Raw genomic sequence first — 22,431 nt, 5'->3', positions numbered from 1 at the left:
GATGGTTCCTAAGTAATACAGAAATAGCTTTGAAATAACCGAGTTCAAAGTAGGTAAATGGCTGACAAGCGAACAACTTTTGCGACAGACATGGTTCAATTATTTCATTCAGTAGCTGCGAGCTTAGTAATCATTGTGAAAGTGTATTCTTTTTTTAATTTCGGAGTCCGTTGTCTAGCTTAACCCGTTTGTGTGTGTGTGTGCGTGCGTGCGTGCGTGTGTGCGTGCGTGCGTACGTGTGTGCGTGCGTGCGTGCGTGTGTGCGTGCGTGCGTGCGTGTGTGCGTGCGTGCGTGCGTGTGTGCGTGCGTGCGTGCATGTGCGTGCGTGCGTGCGTGTGCGTGCGTGCGTGCGTGCGTGTGTGTGTGTGTGAGAGAGAGAGAGAGAGCGAGAGAGAGACAGAGAGAGAGAGAGAGCTGTCTTGCAGCTCTAAATGCAACGTATCTTCGATAGTGGCCAACTTGGTTCAGCACAATGCATGTCATTTGGCTAGGCTTCATTACTAATGATTTCAGAATTTCGTCTCAAGCGATCCTGCCATCATTAAACGAAAGAAAAGCATCCAGTCTCGCAATACTTTAGACTCTGAAGCCTAGACAAAAACCAAGACTCTGCGAAGCAATCACGATTAACTCAACACTAGCACCACACAGTTCGCTCGCGATACTTTCTTTAATTGCAACCCAATTAATATGCATGTCCATTAGAGCACACCCGTTGTCAAAGTTGCACTTGGTGGATACTTTCTGACTCTGTCTGGCGAGAATTGGCTGCTTTCTGACCCTGTCTGGCGAGAAAACTGAGGGGTTGGCGCCATGACTATTTCATGGCGATTCTGAACTTCTCTATTGGCGCAATTACTGGCTCTTTCTTCGCATTATTTGAGAGTAAAAAAGAAATCAAGTCAACAGTTTGTTGATTTACTTACAGCTAACATTCGGCTTGGTGAGCGAGCGAATGGGGAAAAAATTTTGTACTTCTTATATTCTGTATTTTTTTATTATTCATTCACATTATTCACTGTTGAATACTTACAACTCTATATATGTTATAAGATTTTTTTTTTTCTACTTGGCAAAAATTTGGCGCCTAAATTAAATCGCATGGCTACTTCGGCTACCTTTAGCTCAAATTTCGGCTCTTCTTCGAGTCTGCCAAACGTCAACCCTGGCCGTTGTCACCCTGCACGTGCTTTTCCTTGAAGGATGCTCATGAGGATGAAAGGGTTGATGATTTTTCAGCGTTAAGCATCTCGCTACGCCTCTGGCATTTGTTCGCAGTTACAAGAGAACTGTAGTGGTTGTCACAAATTTTACATTTGTCGAAGGAGTCCTTTACCCTCAGCATCTCCACTTGTGCACAGGCCCGACATTAACAAGGTGCAATGAAGCTAGGAGCTGAAACCATTTGAACAGTCAAGGTCCGGAGAACTAGTACACTGAAAAATACGTACAGCTCCTTCGGAGTGTCTCAGAAATTACCCAACAATTTTTTTATATAGATAGTATACATTTTATAGGGCACAAGAATTTCAGCTCTCCTACACGATGCTTTATTTTTCTAGAAAAACGGACCGTAAGCACGCAATGGATACGAAGCGCTTGTCCTATGATGCGCGTTCAATCAGCATTTACTTTGGACAAAAAAAGTTTTCAGCCACCGAAATAATATATAATAATATATATATATATATATATATATATATATCAATTAATTATATAATAATATAGTATATTAGAGAAGTCTGTGTGTGTTCCCCAAACCTGTGCCCAGTGATGGCAGTGGTGCACCAAATTTATCGCGCCACGTTATGTACTTTCTATACCATGTCTAATTAATACTTACTGATGTGAATAATGAGTCATCAGCTGTTGAGCAGTGCATTTTTCCTCGCCCCCGATATGTCAATAACGACCTCTAATGAGTCGGTGAAAGTGTGCGCTTATTGGCCGCATCTTACGAGCGTCGTTTAGCGAACGTGCCTGATTTACGACGCCCTGCTCAGAACACTACATCAACGTCAGCTTCCTGCGTGAGCTGTCATTCCGTTCGCACATAATGCCTAATTAGTCCGCGTAGATTGTTATATGTGCTTAATTAGGCTTTGTTCTAAGCTTCATTCTTTGTTCGTTTCAAGGGAGGAGGAATAACGAAGTTATTATTCTTTTCTATATTAGTGTCATGACTGCTTGAGATCTAACGCATCTGCACAAAAGAAAGGATTCTTTGTGTTTTTTTTTTGTTTTTGATTTTTGCACACGCTAGCTATTCTCTTTCGGAGTAGTTAGATGACAATTATGAGTTTGATGTTCATTTCGTAAACGAAGCTCCCAGTCTTGATAACTACATAGAATAAAATGAAGCAGCCCCGCCACGGTGGTCTAGTGGCTAAGGTACTCGGCTGCTGATTCGCAGGTCGCGGGATCAAATCCCGGCTGTGGCGGCTGCATTTCCGATGGAGGCAGAAATGTTGTAGGCCCGTGTACTCAGATTTTGGTGCACGTCAAAGAACCCCAGGTGGTCGGAATTTCCGGAGCCCTCCCTTACGGCGTCTCTCATAATCATATGGTGGTTTTGGGACGTTAAACCCCACAAATCAAATCAAGAATAAAATGCAGCAGCTGCGTCAAGATTTCACCCTTCAGAGACGACCTACATACCTGTAACTGGACTGTTGCATTACCGGTAAATACCGGAAGACTCCCTTTCGGGACAGAAGCGCTTATTGGGTCAGATGAAACACTCTATACCTGCAGCATTTCGTGTCACATGGGTGTATCCGATTCGTCGAAGAGTTCGTATAAGTTTGCAGCACGTATAGCATTCCATCAGTGTCAGTCCGTGGCTTACACACTATACCACTCGTTTCGGGATACGGAGCGCGGCTTTCCCATGGCCGCGATAGACAGCAGTGACAACACGTGGCACTACGTAGCGGGTCCGGTGTCGAATACCTGTTCATAATTTGAAATTTGCCCCGCCCAAATTGGGCACGGTATCCTTGAGGAAACATGTCTTCGAAAGGTGCACTCTTATATGAGATTGAATGGAAAGTGCGTCTGTTTGTCCCACAACAATAATCGTCAGTGCTCGTTTTGGGCACCTTCTCGTTCTTGTCCTTTTTGCGCTTCTCTTCTATAGCAACGGATAATTGTCACCTGACTTGATTGGGTTTTTTATCTTGAAAACTTGGCGCTAGCATTCATCCAAGAAGGTGTTAAGGTACGTCGAAAACTGCCCGTATATCATTTACGCGGGCAGAGAAGGATTTGATGCAGTATTACAAATTGTCTGCAGGGTATTTGAGAAAATCGATGGCTTCGCGCTCTCCAAAAAGCAGCCGGAAATTGGCACATTGCGGTTTCTCTACCTGCTCGTTTTGTTCAAATGCCATTATACGTATGCCGGAGATAAGCGCCTCGCTCAGCCAAAAGCACCTTGCTACTCTCATCAGTTCACTCAGGGATTAAAAAGAGAGTAATCTCCAAATCAGCCCTCTGCAATGCACTGCACAAAGGTCATCGAGTTTGACATGGCTTTGGAAGGTCGAGTGCAACGGCTTGTGCAGCCAATTTCCCCAAAGTACCTCCAGGTTTCGCTAACAGAGGACTTCCTAGTCGAGATTCAGAAAGGAAAAATTCCCCGGAAAATCACTTAGATAAATAAAAGCTGGCTGTCAATTCATATGTGCATGGAGTGTCCCACATAGTAAGGACGGCCGCAGGCAGGGTCGGAGTTTCATCTCTTTTCGGCCCCAGGAAAGCTCAACGCATGTGTGTGTGTGTGTGTGTGTGTGTGTGTGTGTGTGTGTGTGTGTGTGTGTGTGTGTGTGTGTGTGTGTGTGTGTGTGTGTGTGTGTGTGTGTGCGTGTGCGTGTGCGTATGTGTGTGTGTGTGTGCAAAAACGTTCACCAAGATCAAAAATTCGAATAATCCATGCCAGAAAAAACACCAAACACCCCCGTTACTATGTTACTATACATACTTGCATCAAGGGAGTCATTTATCGACATCCCACTGAGCCGCGGCCGCTCCTATACGTAAGGCAAACTGGACGCTACCATAGTGATTACCTTAGGGAGCACACCAACAACGCCGAGCAAGAAAAAAGGCTGGAACCTGGCACTACGTTGCATATCGTATAAGTGCATTCCGAATCTCAATCAAGTCATCATCACGAGAAAGAATTCGACCCAGCGCGCGCGCGAGATCATTTAAGCATTGACCGTTATCAAGCGGGGCCCTTCTTGGGTTAGTTCACCGTTCATGCAGTCACTTGACCAGGAAATCGCCTGTCTGGGAGATTAACGTCTTCAAAATCCCGTAACGTTCAGTCATTCTTTCATTATGCTTATCACGTGTCTTCGCTTGCATTTTTCTGCCTGTAGATGTCGTGTTCACCCAATAAATCTATGTTGTATGTCAGCGACATTCCACCCATAAAAATATTAGGGAGTTTTAGAATACTGTTTGCAAGCGATGCGGGCGTTGCGGGCGTATAGGGCGCCATATGAGTTTTAGAATAGCGTTTGCCCTGTTGCGAACCGCAACGCACGATTGCAGCGACACCGTAGCCTCGAAACCAGCGCTTACGGGACACATGCGGGCCGCCATCACCGCACGCAATTTCGGATTTTTTGCGTGCGCTCCGCGAACGCCAACTCGCGCTACGACGCATGCGCAGTGGCAGCGACCGCACCGCAAGAGCTCGCGGTGCGCTATTCTAAAGCTCCCTATTTTCAGGCCTGCTCACAGCCGGCGTGACGTCATTCGTTTTGCCCAAGCGAGCGCACGTTCGGGAGGCTCTGAATTCATTGCCACCATCGTCTCCCGTTAAAAGATAAAGCATTCGTGGCGACTTTTACATACTTAACAGCTTCATTTTGCCTTTAGCGTCAAAAAGGATTGATTGATATGTGTGGTTTAACGTAACAGAACCACCATAGGATTATGAGAGACGCCGTATAGTGGAGGGCTCCGGAAATTTCGACCACCTGGGGTTCTTTAACGTGCACCCAAATCTGAGCACACGGGCCTACAACATTTCCGCCTCCATCGGAAATGCAGCCGCCGCAGCCGGGATACGAACCCGCAACCTGCGGGTCAGCAGTCAAGTACTTTAGCCACTAGGCCACCATGGCGGGGCCGTCAAAAAAGACACTGGATTAAGTAATATATTACGTTTGAAAGCGTTAGAAGATTTATGTGTGAGCCACAAGTTTCTTCTACTAAAAGCAAGAAAAGATTGTACGCTATCGAACGGGTGATCAATCCATAAGAGCAAAATTTGATGGTCCGACAAAGTGACGAAAGAAATAGGGTAAATTTTAATCATGATTTCTTTATTCACACGCACACGCACTCACGTACACACATACACTATCTAAAAATTGTTCCCACTCATTTGCAAAAATTCTGCAATGTTATTTGTACTCTTTCGAACGTTTGTTTTCATAGACACTTCGTTATTGAGGATAGTGTGTGCTGCTGCCACTAGTATGTTATTCAGCACAATATCAGGGTGATGACCATTGCAAGAGAAAACAAAATCTTTCGTTTTAAAAAAAAATATTTCGTGACCGACACAAGAAGCGTAGTTTCCTCTTTTGCTCAGGCCGCTCTCGCACTGGTGCGTAGTCGCTCATATAACTTAGGACCTCGGGAAAATGTTAGTACTGGGTCCAAATTAAATCGTGTAGCCCACGTGGGCACTTCTACTGCACTACCAGTACTTGGATCGGTATATTTGGTAGGGGTTCTTAAATATTCTTGCGTAAAGCTCACACACCTGAAAACCATTTCAAATAAAGCGCTTTACCTTAAGCCTCTACAGGCATCTAAATTTCGAGGAAACGTATTAGGCGAAGGTGCTGGCTGCACTAGCGCGAAATTATAATACTGCAATAAAGGGGTTGGAACACCGTCATGATAACACTGTGCGCAAAACCAATGCACTAAGCAATGCAACAGCGTCCCTTCCTTTTTCTTTTCTCAACCAAGTAAACGGTGGTAATGCAAGATGTCCGCGGTGCTAATCGCCAGTAGCAAAGCGTTTAGCTACACTGAAGGAAAAACGCCTGTTCTGAAAATTTACTGCCATGTGCGTTTATTATTTTAATGTCAGGGCCTACGCTAACAGGTCAGAGCACAAACGACACCTTTATGTTAGAGCAGTAACGGAACATGGTGGAGACGGTAGTATTGGAACGACTTTGAAATATGTACACGTACTAAAAAGTGCACACGTACTTTTGGGTCACGAAGAAATGGATGTCGACGCCAGCTTGATGAACGACACGCTCCCATTTCGTTCTTCGGTTATCCTTGGGAAACGATAACACTCGTAACTTGATTGTTTGTTTGTTTTATTCGCATCTTGCACAACATACATGACGCTGGAAGCGAGCAGTAAAAGCTGTCGGAAATCGACAGCTTGACAGAGCTTGACTTCGGCCCATTTGCCGCAAAACTTCGCCACGCAGCATCGCCCAACCATTCAGATTTGAAGCCGTACACATTGCGAATATCCCGTTCACAAAGTTCATCACATACCCACGCTGCAGTTTACTGTGCACAGAAAAAACACGGACTTCCCAAGTCACCAATCAGCTCACCAACATGCCACGAAAACGTTCGTCAAACTTGGCAAATCCATGTCTGTCGAGTGACGAGAGCCAGCGTGCCACGTCTGTAGCTGTGTTCCAACTCTTAGACAGCATGTAGACAGTCTACGAAGACTGCTTAGAAGACAGCATCGAGCTCATGCTGTCCGAGAAATGGAACACATTTAGACGGCTTTTACGCGACAATGCGCCACCTCGCGTCAAGAAAAAAAAGCTAGAATAAACAAATGTAACAGTTGTATTTTCTAGTTTATTTCGTGTTGAAATCAAAAACAACTAAACGTTACTCACATTGAGCGTCTGGGGAAGCGTCAGCTTGTGTGCAGACGATCATTCCGGCGAGATTTGACCTTTCTGAACATATATGAGTAATTTGCTGAGTCGCCTTCTTGTTTAGACAGCAAAGTAGCCTGCATCGTATTTGTCTACGATGCGGTCTTCCCGGAGCTGTCTATTTTGCCGGAAACGCGAGAATTGGAATGGGACTCAAGATGGCCGCCGTTCATTTAGCTGTCTATTTAGCCGTCTACGGTGAGTATTGGAACACAGCCTGTGTAGCGAAACACGGTTGTCTAAACGGAGTGACGTAAGAGCCCGCGGCAGAAACAGTAAGCAGGCCTGAAATTATCTACTTGGCATGGGTCAGTGCCTCTGTGGTCTCGTATGGGTCCCGTTCCTGCGCTTTTTGGAATGACTATGCGCACGTGTCAACAAGCCCTCTTAGCCACCGCTTGAAAGCGCCGGCCGATTTCCACTCAAACAATGCCATTCCACACTGATTACATGCATGCCGTACGTGACTTGCAAGTACCGAGCACACAGTGATAGTGCCGGAAAATGCACGCGATGTAGATGACTGCTGTGGGACAAAAAAAAAAAAGCGCGGTTCTTACTCGAGTGTAAAGTTGGGCATGTTGGTAAGACATAATTAATCGACGTAGCGCGTTTAGACACAGGACAAGGGAAGGGACAGAAGGGAGCGCTACCTTCTTTCCCTTCCCTTGTCCTGTGTCTAAACGCGCTACGTCGATTAATTACGTTCTTACTCGTTCTTTTCAGAGAGTGTGAGCACACGCTTCAGTTTGCCTGTAGCACAGCCACGACAACATCAGCGCTGTCGTGTTGACGGTATAGAAACGACAGCCGTATGCGACCTCGCCTGCTTTCGAACTGTTTGTGCACGAGAGAATCTCGCGGCTGCTGCTCCCTCGAAAGGTTTCCAAACTCCTCACCATCTCTTTGCAGAACGGGCATGGCCAACGCCTCATGGACCCTCGCTGTACTGGCAGCTGCCTTGCTCGGTAAGTTGCCACTTCAACGGCGTTTCCAGAAAATGTCATGCAGCTAAGGCGCGTACGAATTGGCCATACAGCGAGACATTAGAGAGAGCGCGATATATGCGTACTGAGGAGGATAATTCAAGCCTGCACTTCATTATGCATGCTGAACATAAGAGTGCTTTGTCGTGAGGAGGAGGAAGAAAGTTTAATTGGAAAGGCACAGGGTAGCCAACCGGTCTAAGAACTGGCTAACCTCCCTGTCTTTCCGCTTAAACTTTCTTCCTCTTCCTCCACAGGGAGGTTAGGCAGTTCTTAGACCGGCTGGCTACCCTGTGCTGGGAAAAGGGGTGAGGGGAATAAAAGATGTTAAAAAGAAATGTGGAAAGAGAGAAAGAAATTACAAAAAAACGTGTTAAAAAAAGACGTGTAACTGTGTGAATACAGTTTTTCCCGGAATCGAATACATAAAGATTTTCTTCTTTAAGGTCTATGCACCACATTTTCTTGCGACCATTTTCTTCTTACAGCATTGTTTGCGGAAGGCTCTGGTAAGTACAGCCAACTCGTTACTTTGATTCAAAGAAAGCCATACAAACTTTAATATGCATGTCGTATTTGTGAAAATGCTGTGAGAAATGAAAATGTGAATATTGTCACCACGCGAGATTTCACTGGGTTGTATATGGCTCGGGCCAAAACGTATACGCTACATTGAGTCATATACGTCATATTCACCACATGCACTCAGCGCTGGTATACGCCATGTGACGAGACCTTCTTTTGTACCAGCTGCACTCAAAGTAATCAGGTCAACAAGTTGTGGGAATTCGTTTTTTTTACCTGAGACATTATGAAACAAAAGGATTCCATAACCTTTCTGGGCACAACATGCAATCAATCGTCATCGCACGTCTATAGTAAATATTTATTGGCAACCACATTAAAAACCTTTCGTTTCATTAGTATTTACACGTTTGATGGCAACTCCGTTGATGTCAGAATCTACTATTACAAAAGTTCAGTACACAAACATCAGGAAAGACTTAAAAACGTACCTTACGTGTTTGTAACTTACATGCAACAAATTGCTGCATAAATACATAAGCTCTACAGGCAAAAGCGTACTTTGCCACCTCATTTCTTACGGTTTAGGAATATATCTAAAGGAAACATTGCGAATAAGCCGGATACATCTTGAATACCGTGTCATGTCTACGTCTATCTATCATTTAACTACGTGTGACAAGAAGTCATATTTTTCGTCCTCCCCGGTTTGTAAAACCACGTCTCTGGGGTCTCTTTAATGTCATTTTTCTTTCTTTGTCTTCTTCTATCTTGTCACATATAGGCATCGTGTCAGTTAAATTAAGCACAAATTTTTCCTCCCAGTCACATCGGTATGCCATTGCAACTCTCGTACGAGTGTACATGTCTAAAAAGTGCAATCAGACTCGCTTCGTGGACTCTTGTGTGACTGCCCATTCTAGGGCACGTATTAATACACTTGTACCAAGTTCGTTACTGCGAAGAAAAATGTGTCTTAATCTGCGGCTTATTGATCTGATTCTCTTAGTTTGCTGCGTTCAAACTTGCCGTGCAATCAAAACCCTCCCTGTCGGCAGCTTTCGGTCGCGGCATGCGTCACGATAATCCAGAATGTTTATTGAGAAAGGGTTGAACGGACAAAACTTCAATACATTCACAAGCCATATTCGATTGTCTGCAAAACAAATATCCGACAGACGTACGCTACCTCCCTCTCTCCCTGTTTCGTTCTTCACCGAACACGCGCTCACTTTCACTGCACCGTTTTGTGATGGGTACACACCCCAACTCGCCGATTATTTCACATATAAACTGAATATTTCATGCCGGTGCCTCGGGCACTTATCTCGGGGGTACAACGTCCCGTAATGTCAAACGCAAAAAGGATGCTGAACTCGTGTACTCTGGTCTCACATCATTTCCCAAGTATCTCGCGTCCAAGACCGAAGCATCGCGTGTTCTTTTTCTTTTTTTTTTCTACGAGAGCGTTGATTGGCAAGCTACAAAAGAAAAAAATCAGGCGGCTTCTCAGATACTCTCTGCACCACCTCGCCGGGATGTGAATAGCCCGTTAGTAAAGCATTGATACGCTCTCGTAAGCAGACTCCGTTTTCCCGCGATTGGCCACAGCGAAAGGACGGCTTCTCTAGGCTCAATGCAGCTCGATCATGTGGAGCTAATAAAAAAGCAGCGTCTAACCCTAAATATCGCGGCCGCGTCTTGATTACGTCAGTCACAGCTGAGGCTGCGAGCGCGGGTGATCGCCGACCTGCGACAAGTTCCGCGACGCCACTTCTTTCCCTCATTCCCGGCTACCAAGGCTGCTTCGAGAACACGGGGGTAATTAATGATCGTGTACGTCATTCACGCCTCGAATGCTTCGTTAGCAAGACCTTCGAGGGGTAGAGAGAGCACTTTTTGTGGAAACCCCGGAACCATGTCCCAGAAACGAGTGCCTATGGAAACGAAGCGCGAAGCAATCTGCGTGTCAGGTTATTGCGGGAACGCTGAGTTCATGCCGGAAGCGACAGGTTGACCTGGTTAAACCACACGGTAGCCTTATCGATTACGCAAAGGGGGGAAATGTGACACGCTTCGCCCTTTCGCTGCGTTTGCCTCTGCTATGTGGCAGCTTGAGAACAGCGATGAGTGGTATCACAGTGTAGTTTGTAACACTGCAGCGTCACACGGCTACTTTTGATCGCGACCAGGTCCAATTCGAATCGTGTATCTTGATCACGATCAGCAACAGCTACTGGAACATGGCTCGGGCTAATCCGTTTCGAGCTTGGCGCTGACGCCGGTCAAATCACGATCTGGGAGCCTGGTTTCAATTCGCTGATAACAATAGTTTCCATCCTGATTGAGCCTGATTGTGATTGAAATCGAACCGTGTAGCAACGCCTGGTCCAAATCAAGCATAATCCCCATCGACCCTGATCGCAATCAAGAGTGCCCGTGTGACAACGGTATAACAGACCGTTACTACATAACTTTTCCATTTGCTCTTCTCTCTGTCTTACCCTGTCCATTACTTAGCCAGAGGTCCCAAAGCGGATGGATAGAAACACAGACTTCGGGTAGGTTGTGCGAGCAGGAGAAGTGCCTCAGACAGACGGGCCGACGTTTTGATAGGATCTCAAAGCTGAAATCTAATCTTTGGCGTGTTATTTTTAAGCAGGTTAACGTTACAAACAAATCACCAACATCAACACGTGACACTACTGGACATGGAGTCAGCATTAAGCTGCATGCTTTAACCTAACGCACCGGGAATGACAGTGCGCCTTTGACAAAGATAGGTCCTCCTACCTAAATCTCGGCCAGCTTATCTGAGGAACCCTTTCTTGCTCATTCCACCGATCTGAATTTAACGAGGGTGAGCGATTCCTATGTAATTACCAAATAGAACGATACCCTCTTCGCAGTTCTCTGAATACAAACGGCGAAGGGTGGGTACATTTGACATCTTCCTGTCTCACATAATCGTGGAGACATGGCACGAGCCTCAGCGCGGTTTAGTTATGCTGGAAATTGAAAGAAAACATGATACGTGCTTATTTGGCCTAATGAAGGAAACATGAGTCGCTTCTTCTCGACATGTCAGTTATTTTCACATTATGTGCCTCTTTTTTTTTCTTTTGCGATGTGTGTTCATTTTGGATGGCAGTTAATCGCATTCTGGAGGTGAACGTATGTTCAGCTTGCGGATTTCACTATTCCCTCCCGCCCCCCTCCCAACCACCTTTGGTTTACGTCTCTCAGGCTTCCCCACAACCAGTAGACGGTCGGCACCCACAACGCCAGCGCTCTTTCTTCGCAATTTCCTTGTAACTTGTTCATTCATTATCGATTGCCCCAATCGCGCATAGAGTGTCTTAGCCCAGCTGTGCACGAACTGTGTACGTAGAATTTCCTGAGGTGTCTAATTGTCCTGATATAATTAGGTTGGACGAAGTTCGGCGATACCTGGTTCTATACTGACGCTGTCCACGCTGTCTTTATTTCCTGGGAAGGGCGCGTAGCCTGATGAGCTTCTTCATTAACAAGTAATCTCGCCTTCAACGGAGCCCTAACCAGTGTCAGGTTAATAATAATAGCCTAATGTATATTCTTCCGTAAAATCAATATCTCATTAGAAGGACGAAATAGGGAGACTCCGTTCCGCGGAAAAGCACTCTCTTAATCGTCTTGGTAATGGTTTTTAGGTGTCCTTAGTATTTCGCTATAGGCAAGAAGCAAATGTCAACAATTAATTATTTTATTATTATTATTACTAACGTTAACGATGTTTATTTTGCAATTCGTTATTTTTCTTTTCTCTTCTACGCCAATGACATCAAAATATTTAAAGTAAATTTATTGAGTTAACGACTGTCGCTTGCTGCAGTCAGATTTTTTTTTCTGTGAATGGTGTGACAACAGTAACACTTTCCTGAATACCTTAAAGACCAAGTTCATGAGTATATCTCGCAAAACATCCATCAAGTCATTTCCATACTTTGTCAATGCCGTGTCGTTATGTATTCGGTCATTCCAGTGACGCAGGCGGCGCCATGTATCCGTGCTCCGAAGCTGTCACACGGTGATAAAACTGTGACGCAGTTCGGTCTCTCAGTAGTCATGAACCAATGAATGCGCCTTCACGCTCTGCGACGCTGACGTAAACGCTCTCGACATCACCGTCTCGTCCGCCATTTCCACCTTCCGCTGCGCTGCCTATATAGTCGCCGGAATGATGGAATAGGCTTACGAGTTTGGTGATCGTAGTGTTCTTTTATGACAGCATGCTCAACGTTTCTTCTCGCACTAAACGTATACACGCGATGTCTTCGTTCTTTCGGCTTTGTTTGCAAAATATTTCGGGAATTCTGTCCTCCTGCAGTCTTCCAGAAATTGTGCACCACAATACGTCTTCATCAATTTGAGTATGCTTCTTTGATCTGGAATGACATCGCTAAATCAGGCAGTGATCTATTGAGCGAGCCCAGAAAACATTCATAAGCATTTACAACAATTGTTTTTTCAAGAAATTCCGCGTAAGTCAACCAGAGAGAATTGACCATTTCATGTAGCTACCACTTCTTTCAACAGTCTGCTGCTCGCAGAATACGAAGTCTATATGATGTTAACTTTCAGTATCTTCATGTTTTTCAAAGTCTACCGCCAATATTTTTTTTTTTTTTGAAATCTCAGTTCTGCGCTGTCTTAAGATACTTTTTCACCATGTACTGATTCTTCTCTTTTCCGTCCTCCAAGAAGCCTTCCACATAGTTGTTTAAATCCCCTATATTTTTCACGATCATTCCATGTTTCTCTATTTATTTTTTATTCTTGCCGTTTTGCGCAATTTTTTTATTTGTGCATTATCACTCTCTTTACTTGAGTTTTTTCTGTAGACTGTAATGTATTGTTTATCTTTATTGTTTTATTTTTGTGTGAGGCTGCACAAGGTTAAATAACACGTTAAATAGCACGTTAATTATGTTATTATTAATATTATTATTATTATTATTATTATTATTATTATTATTATTATTATTATTATTATTATTATTATTATTATTATTATTATTATTATTATTATTATTATTATTATTATTATTATTATTATTATTATTATTATTATTATTATTATTATTATTATTCGATACCGACGTTGTCCTCAAGCAATCAACAAGTTCTAAGTACAAATGCCGAGGTTGTTTTTTAGCATGGGCTAAAAGACAAAAGATGATTCATGGTGGTTTTTGTCGCATGGTGACTTTTTTATTATCAAGTGCCTATGCGTGAGAAATGGAGAGTTTATTTTTTTGAAAGCAATTCATTGTGTTTTTTTGATGCTCACTGCCACTCCAGATGCGACACCTATTTATTTACTTAGCTATTTAGCCAATTATGTTGTTAAGTAACTTTGTTCATTATATGTTTGTTTGTTTGTTTGTTTGTTTGTTTGTTTGATGATTTGTTTGTCATGTGGCTCTATTGCTTTGTGAGTGAATGAACCTGGTTCTAGTCTGTCATATATACAAGGCGTTCCATAAAGGGGGCGAAACGTCGCACTTGTACACTATTTGATATCGTGCTATTGTTTTCATTTGTTTTGTTTTCTCCCACCACAAGTATTCGACGGTCGCATAGGTAAGCACACCCCACAACACCCAAGACTTTCAGTATTAACTAATCGGTTAAGCTCCAACGATGTTGCTAACGTAGTTAACGGAGCAGATTGAACAGGTTGTTTCCTGCGATAGTGAACAGATGTCTTCTTTTTTTTTTTTCACAGGAAAGTGTTCTATGCCAGGGTTCACCAAGATTTCAGTAACGCATTTAAATCGCAGAAATGACGTTGAAGAAATAAGCAAGACAAGAAGACAAATAAAAAAAGTTCCGTCAGCCCATGACTCGAACCCATGGCGTCTGGGTCCGCGGCAACACATGCCGGGCACGCTATCCACTTCTTCCCGGTCACATACTCAGAGAGCTTTAAACATACGTCTTTTATGTCTATCATTGCCCTCCCACAGCGTTTTTGGTAAAGCGCTAAATGGAATCATGACCATGACATCCGTGATTAGTTCCTTCAACGCGTCGTTTCGGTCCCATTCGACGCGTTTTCCAAAGGAGAAGTGCAATTTTGTCAACACCTTAACACACCCACAGGTTGTGACCTTACCCTCGCGTCGGTACGCCTCGACGCCGCTCATAGCATCCATCCATATCAACAATAGCTCTGAGACGCCCACTGGTTAACTCCGCGTAACCAAGGGCATAGAGTTTCCCAATATACACTAGAGGAAACTCTGGCGCTAGTGTCCATGGGAGCTGCAACGAATGGCGCTTGAGCGAGCATGGGAAAGATGGGTAGTACACACATTTGTCTAATATTCGTACTTCGGGCCCACTTTTGGCTTCGTGCGTGTGTTCGCGTGGCTTGGAACTGCTTTCTTACAAAACAAATATTAGCAAATATTCAGCGGTTGCGTTCACCACCTTATTTCTTTAGACTTACCTTTCCAAATCGGGTCACGAAGTTCAAAAAGGTTTAATCTTTCTTTCAAAACAAAACCGAAACACAACAATAAAGGAAGCCGCAAGTACGATTTGCCGCCCGCAAGTACGAAGACTAGGCAAATGTGTGTACTACCCATCATTCCCAGGGTCACTGAACCATCGCAGCGCCAGAGTCGCCTCTAGTTAATTTGAAGAAACTCTATGACCAAGGAGACAAGGGGACACATGACGCGCGTTGCGTTTCCCTGTGGTCGGGCAGTGGTGTTGATGATGATGATGCTGATGATGATGATGATTTGAGGGGCTTAACGTTCCAAAACCACCATGTTATTATGAGACGCCGTAGTGGAAGACTCCGGAAATTCCGACCACCTGGGGTTCTTTAACGTGCACCCAAATTTGAGCACACGGGCTTACAGCATTTTCACCTCCATCAAAAATGCAGCCATCGTAGCCGGAATTCGATCCCGTGACCTGCGGGTCAGCAGCCGAGTACCTTAGCCACTAGACCACCACGGCAAAGCGGGCAACGGTGTTCAGTAACTCCAGCATGCCTCGAGTAGGCGACCTTAGTCCAAGTTAGGCATCAAATCAGTCGGGCTACTCCAGCACGGACATCGCTTTTTCTGGTTAAATCTCACCATTAAATGCTAGAGCTACCGTGCAGGAGTTTGTTCAATCTTTAATAATGACTCATGGACGTTAGTCGTCGGGATGGAGATGTGTTACTTAACATCATCGTGGATTCCTACACCTTAGGGAATGCTATAGCTGTCAAGCGTCAATAGCTTAGATTTGCGCAAGTTCTCTATACATCGATACACAGTAAACATTAAACTACTTCTGTAAGGACACATTTCACTGTCTTGTTTCACTTTATTACTTCATGTTTACTTGCGTCTATTTATTCGATCATTTTTACAGCTGTTACTTGCACAAAAAATAAAAGCCTGAAGGTTAATATCGCAAAACATCTTATTAACAGCACAAGCGCCTGTAAACTCATTTTGATCTCTTTGTCTGGTTGTTTACTCTTTCGTTCGTCTGTTTTTTTCTTTCTATGCTTATTTGTTGAGATAACAACATACCTAAAACCCAAGCTGCTAAAACATGACACGACCAGCGGCCGTGACACGATACTAGTACATTCGAATTGTGCGAGAATGTTGCTTAAATTGGCAAAACAATTATACGCAAAATATATAAACAAACGTGCTCTTGAGAATACGCAGTCAACAGTTTATAGAGCACGTAAAACGCATTTGTGCAACTGATCATTGCCTACAAACACCGCGCAAGTGATGGTTTATCGATACTAGACCACATATTCAATTATGCAATTCACTTCCTAACAACACTGTCACCCAAACAAACAAACACAAATTTAGGAAACTACAGTTCTCGTCATAACAAATATTCACATTCATCGTGTTTACATTGCGTTTTGTAACAAAATGAAAATTTTGCTTTTCCTTTTTTTTCCCTCCTTCTTGTGAGGAATGTGCCAAGCTGGGTGCTACCATGAAATTCCCTTCCTTGTTTTTTTTTTCATCTTGGTGTTTCTCACTATTGTCGTTGTACTTCTCCTCATTTTACCACTGTTTTGCGAACGGTCTTCTGTTGTTTACGCTTCGATGTTTCTGTGTGTGCTCATGTTATGTGCATTTTTACTTTTTCTGATGCGAAGCGTTTCTTTAGCGAACTTCGGTGAGTTTGAGCATATCTATCTATCTATCTATCTATCTATCTATCTATCTATCTATCTATCTATCTATCTATCTATCTATCTATCTATTTATCTATCTATCCGTTTGCATTTGGGTGCTCTCGTGGTCAAACCCTTAACTGGGCGGAAACCAAAATTAGCATGAGTGGGTAAGATGGTTTCACGAATACGACGCGATGGTCTTGAATAATGCCACAATCCCGTTCCGGACGTCGTCAAAATTTTCCCACCAAACAGTGGCACACACCCACGGGCGGATATGTTCCACTGGTATGAGGGTATGTGCCACAGGTGATCGACACTTAATATCTGCCCAGGATCGACGACCACATACACGGGAAATTTAACGCGCGAGCGTTGAGAAATACCCTACATCGGTAGCGTCGACCCGACAAATGCAAATAATAAATATCAGGGTCCCAGCTGGAACTGAACCCAAGAATTCTGCGTGGCAACGAAGCATCTTACCACAGAGCTACGCCAGGTCTGGAACTGCTTTTCAAGTAGACGCTAACCTGCGTGAAACGTCGATAGTGGTTGCAGTGCTGCCTACCCAATTTTGCAACATTACATATGCACTCCTTTGATACAGCCGTCACGTCGGGTTAACGTCAACTGTGGTTAGTTACCATGCGCTGAGGTTGATTTATGTAGCAGTATCCAGGGCCAGCATCCTCGCGAGTATTAGCGCTTCATATCAGTTTCTGCTGTTGCAATATGCATTTCCAGTTGGCAGCGTTGCGCAAGTGCAAACAGCTGGTTAAGTTAACACCTGCAACTCTTCAACATATATCTGTGCGTGCAACATTTGTACATATATTTAGCGTCATATAATGACGTGTAGCTCAATAAAAAAATTGCAACACTGTCACCTTCCCTCCGCATGCTTCGCGAAACGTCGATTCCCAAGTACGTGGGATCGGCCAATTTTTTTTTTTTCGTAGGTGCCAATGTACCGCTACTTTTGTGACGATTAATATCATTTACTCAATATATTTAGCGTTTTTAGTATTCTTTGCCACTTAATTTCATTTCTTACATCGCATTACCAGCACGTCATTATTGTGAACTTCGTTCACACTTATTTATCAGTTTCTTGTTTTGTGATGTTCCCCTTACTCAATACTCCCTCTGTGGCCTGCACTGTACTTTTAAATAAATAAATAAATAAATATACAGAAGAAAGTTCATTGGTTTGGCCCAAAATTGGAGCAGATACACATTTCTATTTTTTTTTTAGAGCAGTTGTTGCCCTGAAGAAAACAGGTCCACCAGTTGCAGTTGGCTGCAGCAGCATTGACTGATACACGGTCATTGATAACTTTAAAACGTCCATTACCCCTTCTAGTTCTCTCTAACTCCTGAACCAATAATCACTATATTGTGGGTTCCATAGAACTGTGGACCTCCCGGGAATACAAACATCTTGAGCAGCCCGAGAACTCGTCAATTGGGCAGTGGACGGTCTGCCTTCTATTCGCAGCACGCGGGAACACCCACTCACAAATCATTACACTACGCCAATCCAGCCTTTTCATTTTCCTGAGTTGCCCTCTATACAGTGTTCTAGTAGGGAGGCGGAGCTTCGTGGGGTGATCCGTGACAACCGGGCTCTCCAGAATGAAAGCCTCTGAAATGGGAAGCCCCACGGAGGCCCTACCACAGCCTTTTTCGACTTTTTCGCCAGGTACTATGAAAAGGCGTATTCCCTCATGATCTACCCCCCCCCCCCCCACACACACACACACTCCATAAATCTCTGTCTCAGGATGAGCAAATCACTTGGTGCCGACTGCGAACGGGCTACTTCATTTCCCACTTCGTCTATTCCCAAATTCATCAGAACCAAATGGCCTTGCCCAGTTGTCGCCTCCGCTCGAGTCCGCGAGCCGGCTTTAACCCCGCATTTGTCATTACCCAAACAAGCCGTATGCCCTCTTTGAGGGTGCCGAAAAATAGGAGCTACAGGAGGCTGCTCTGCGCAGTTCATGACCGGATGACAACTCCATATCGCACAATGTGCCATGAGTGTCGCCGAAGCGCAAGGGCTTTCGGCCACCTAGTGCGGCCTGAGGGCCCATCATCTTTCTTTTTCGCGAACACCCTCACCCCTCACCTGCCCCATTTCCTGGTGTGAGTACAGCTGTATCCTCTTCCCTCTGCTCCTTTATCTTGTTTGAAGGTCTATACTCTTCTTTGTGCATCAGATAGATACAACATTGTATATGGAAGCTAGCGAGGCTTGCTGCAATAGCTGCGTTCCCACCGAGAACTTGCTGAACAATTGTAACCCATGCAACATGCTTTGTTTTCCTTTTACACTAAAGAGTAAATGAAGATGTTTTGTGCCTTAAAGGTAAACAGTGCGCGTTTTTCAATACGGTGGTCGATAGGTTGTTCTTGGTCGCTTAGCATCCCTTCATTTTCGTATCGTAAGCTCCGCGATCAGTTGCGGTAACCCGCAGGCGGAGCCAATCGCGGAGCCCACGTTCTCAGCGAAAAAGTCCAAGCGTGAGACGCGTGGGCTTGCACATCACAACGACCGAACTATTTGCACACCTTCCACAGTGTTACACCCGACGTATGAAATGAAGTATAGTGTAAATGTCCGCGGGATCGAATCCCGGCTGAGGCGGCTGCATTTCCGACGGAGGCGAAAATGTTGTATACGCCCGTGTGCTCAGATTAGGGGGCACGTTAAAGAGCCGCGGGTGTTTGAAATATCCGGAGCCCTCCACTACGGCGTCTCTCATAATCATATGGTGGTTTTGGGACGTTAAAACCCACATATCGATCAATTATAGTGTAAGTGTCCAACAGATGCATAGACGAGTTGGTCAGTGGGTGGTAATTCGTTATAGAAGGTTAAATAGCACGATATACGTAGTATACTCTCATTTTTTTTATTTCATTGTTTACTTTCTCCGCATTCTGCTTTCTTGTTTTTTTCAGGAGCTCAAATGGGGATGGGAGCTGGATGTGTTCCCGGGCAATGCATGGCGCAGTGCCAGAGCGTAGGAAGCGGCGTGGGAAGTTGCTCGCCACAGGGATGCATCTGCGGCACGTCTCCCGGAGGGGTGAGTTCTCGCGCCTCTTGGACTGTCTTAAGCGGAATGATAATAGTAGAGACATAACGTCCCAAAAGCATGAGGTAGCCATAGTGGAACGCTACGAAATGGTCGAACGCCTGGGCTTGTTTATTACGCACCTAAGTCTGAGCGCACGGGCCTCCAGAAGTTTCGTCTGCATCGAAAATGCTGCCGCCGTGACCTGGATTCGGTCCCGTGACCTTCGGGTCAGCAGCCAGGCAGAATAATCCCTAGGCTACCGTGGTGGATTATGCATTAAGCCTAGTGTACACCTCAGCAATACATTATGTCAGCTATAGAAATCTCCAGAGCGTATTCGTAAAGAAGATGTCTCAATCGACTTATGCCAAAGAACGCATGTATTATCGGTTTTATTTCCCATAACGCAGCAATGCACAGCAGGTACGGAATACTAAGACAATCTCCAACGTTCCCAGAGTCACCGGCTACCACAGAAACCGTAAAATCTTGTAGATGCGCCAACACTTCAAATCAGCAGCTCTTTCAAGCGTGAAGAGAACTTTTTTCCCGTAATCCAATTAATTAGAAGATTGTTATCCTCATTTCAAAGGCGCTTAGCATAGGGCGTGGGTTCGATTCCCAGTCCCCGGTGGCCGCATTACGATCAGGGTGAAATAAAAAAAAACACGCATGTACTTTGAGGTGCATGTCAAATAATCCCAGGTGGTCGAAAATTATATGGATTCCCCCCATACGGCATGCCTCGTGATCATATTGTGGCTTTGTCACGTAACACTAACACTATTATTTACCTTAACGTTATTTTAAAAGAACGCTGAGGCAAATTTGTGCCTGTCATACTGTTTTTATCAACCAACCGGATATAAAGTCATTAACTATGCGTTGTTATAACGGTACGATGATACCAATAATCCCCATTTCCTGCTTTAAGGGCAACAGCTTGTTCTCGGTTTGTTGGCTAAACTTTCAATGGCTTCAACGCAGTGCCTACGCGTAATAAAGTTTGCAGAGACCAGTTATAGGTTACAATTACTTGTACCAGATGTTATACGTTTATTCACGCGGATAGCCGACACCACCAGGATGACAACAAAGTTACCCGACAACTGCTCCTGCAAGAGCATACCAGCACCGGCTATGCATTTACACCCTAAAAATAGGAGAACCACAGTATCAAAACAAACAAAATCTAAACTCAAAGCACGCATTAGTGCTACAGCTAAGAATTTACATTTGATTCTACCCTACGTAGGTGTACTTACCAAGGACTCTCCTTCAATAATTGTGTGTTTCTCGGGTTGCTTTCGTTAGTGCGAGACCTTTACAACGAACAGAACCACCCTCAGATGTTTGCACAAATCATTCCTCGTGTTTCACACACTTATGCAACATGAATGAAAGAAGAGGATTTTCGGGGTTTCCATTATTATGTAACGCGAGTAAGACGAATGCATTTCTTCTACTTGGGCGATTGCGTTACCGTACCAAACATGGAGTCTGATCATGCGTATTACATCACTTATAACTTACAAAAACACGAGCCTTTTATATTTATCACAAGGCAAATTACCTCAGAGTTATGAAGATGAAAAGCCTTTGAATCTCTCGGAACGTTCGCCGGTCCACTTGAACGATCAAAAAAAAAAAAAACTAACCTATCACTGTTACAATAAGTTACGTAAGTAACGACTATGCTTGAAGGTGCACGCACATTTTTTTTTTCAATAGTTCAATCGCACTTTTACTTTCGTTCCATCCTTACCTTTCTATTCTACCTTACTCCTTCCCCAGCGCAGGATAGCAAACCGAAAGTCCTCAGGTCAACTTCCCGGTCTTTCACTTTTTTCTATCAACATTTCTCTGTCAACACGACTAATCGGCTACACCAGTCTTCTCTATAAGACCACCTTGAATAGTAATTTGGTTATAGCACCGTATGTTTTGAGCGTGTGCAGTGTTCATAAAAATAATTTGCACATAACGAAAAAAAAACTCTACTTAGTGGCGTGTGGGAACTTAATGGTCTTCAAATATATTAATGGCGTGCCTTGAACGAAACTTGCGTTTGGGTGGTCCTACTGACGACGAAGACCGCGTGCAAACATCTGATAAAGCGTTTAAGAAATGCATGGTAGCACCTCGAAGCGAGTCTCGGATACATAATGTCGCATTAATGGGCTGATGTTTGATGTTGCAAGTCTCACTATTGTGAAAACACGAATACGGTAAGTGTTTTGCCATGCGCTTCATTGAACGAATGTGTCCTTACGTGATCACATATCAAGGAATTACGTCGGAGCTAACGTTTCAAGTTCTCTCCTGTCGAAGCAGCAGCTCGTCAGGCCAGGATATGTCGAAGGTCATTATTTATTTGACAAATTCTCACTACTTTAAACATCATTTACTCATCAACACCTCTTTCTTAAGTTCCGATGTTTAGCACATATTCCAACATCGGATCTTTCCGTCAGAAATATGTTGAATTTAGAAACAAATTATCTTACCATTCCAAGGAGCCACGTGACGAAACATGATGACGATCAGCGATAACGATGACGCTACAACGTCAACAGTGACTAAAGTTGCCAGCTTTTGCTACAAAATCTCGAGTTATTGATCTTGTCCAGCCTGCCAGCCCTTTAACGTGACATATGAGCACTGAGATTATATAAGC

At 44.1% G+C, this 22,431-nt stretch overlaps 1 protein-coding gene across 1 annotated transcript in view; it reads left to right on the top strand.

Annotated features, from left to right (window-relative positions):
* The window catches only part of LOC119162946 (uncharacterized), a 40,297-nt gene that overhangs the window by 5,718 nt on the left and 12,148 nt on the right, over positions 1-22,431 (top strand). Inside the window, exons 2-4 of the mRNA XM_075884856.1 lie at positions 7,867-7,922; positions 8,429-8,449; positions 19,639-19,763. Of these exons, the coding sequence (XP_075740971.1) occupies positions 7,874-7,922; positions 8,429-8,449; positions 19,639-19,763 (195 nt within the window). The 5' untranslated portion in view covers positions 7,867-7,873. The remainder of the gene's footprint in view (positions 1-7,866; positions 7,923-8,428; positions 8,450-19,638; positions 19,764-22,431) is intronic.

The sequence above is a fragment of the Rhipicephalus microplus genome, chromosome 2, assembly GCF_043290135.1.
Source record: "Rhipicephalus microplus isolate Deutch F79 chromosome 2, USDA_Rmic, whole genome shotgun sequence".
Classification (NCBI taxonomy): Eukaryota; Metazoa; Arthropoda; class Arachnida; order Ixodida; family Ixodidae; genus Rhipicephalus; species Rhipicephalus microplus.
The sequence above is the reverse complement of the archived record's forward strand: the minus strand, read 5'-3'. Positions and strand labels throughout refer to the sequence as shown.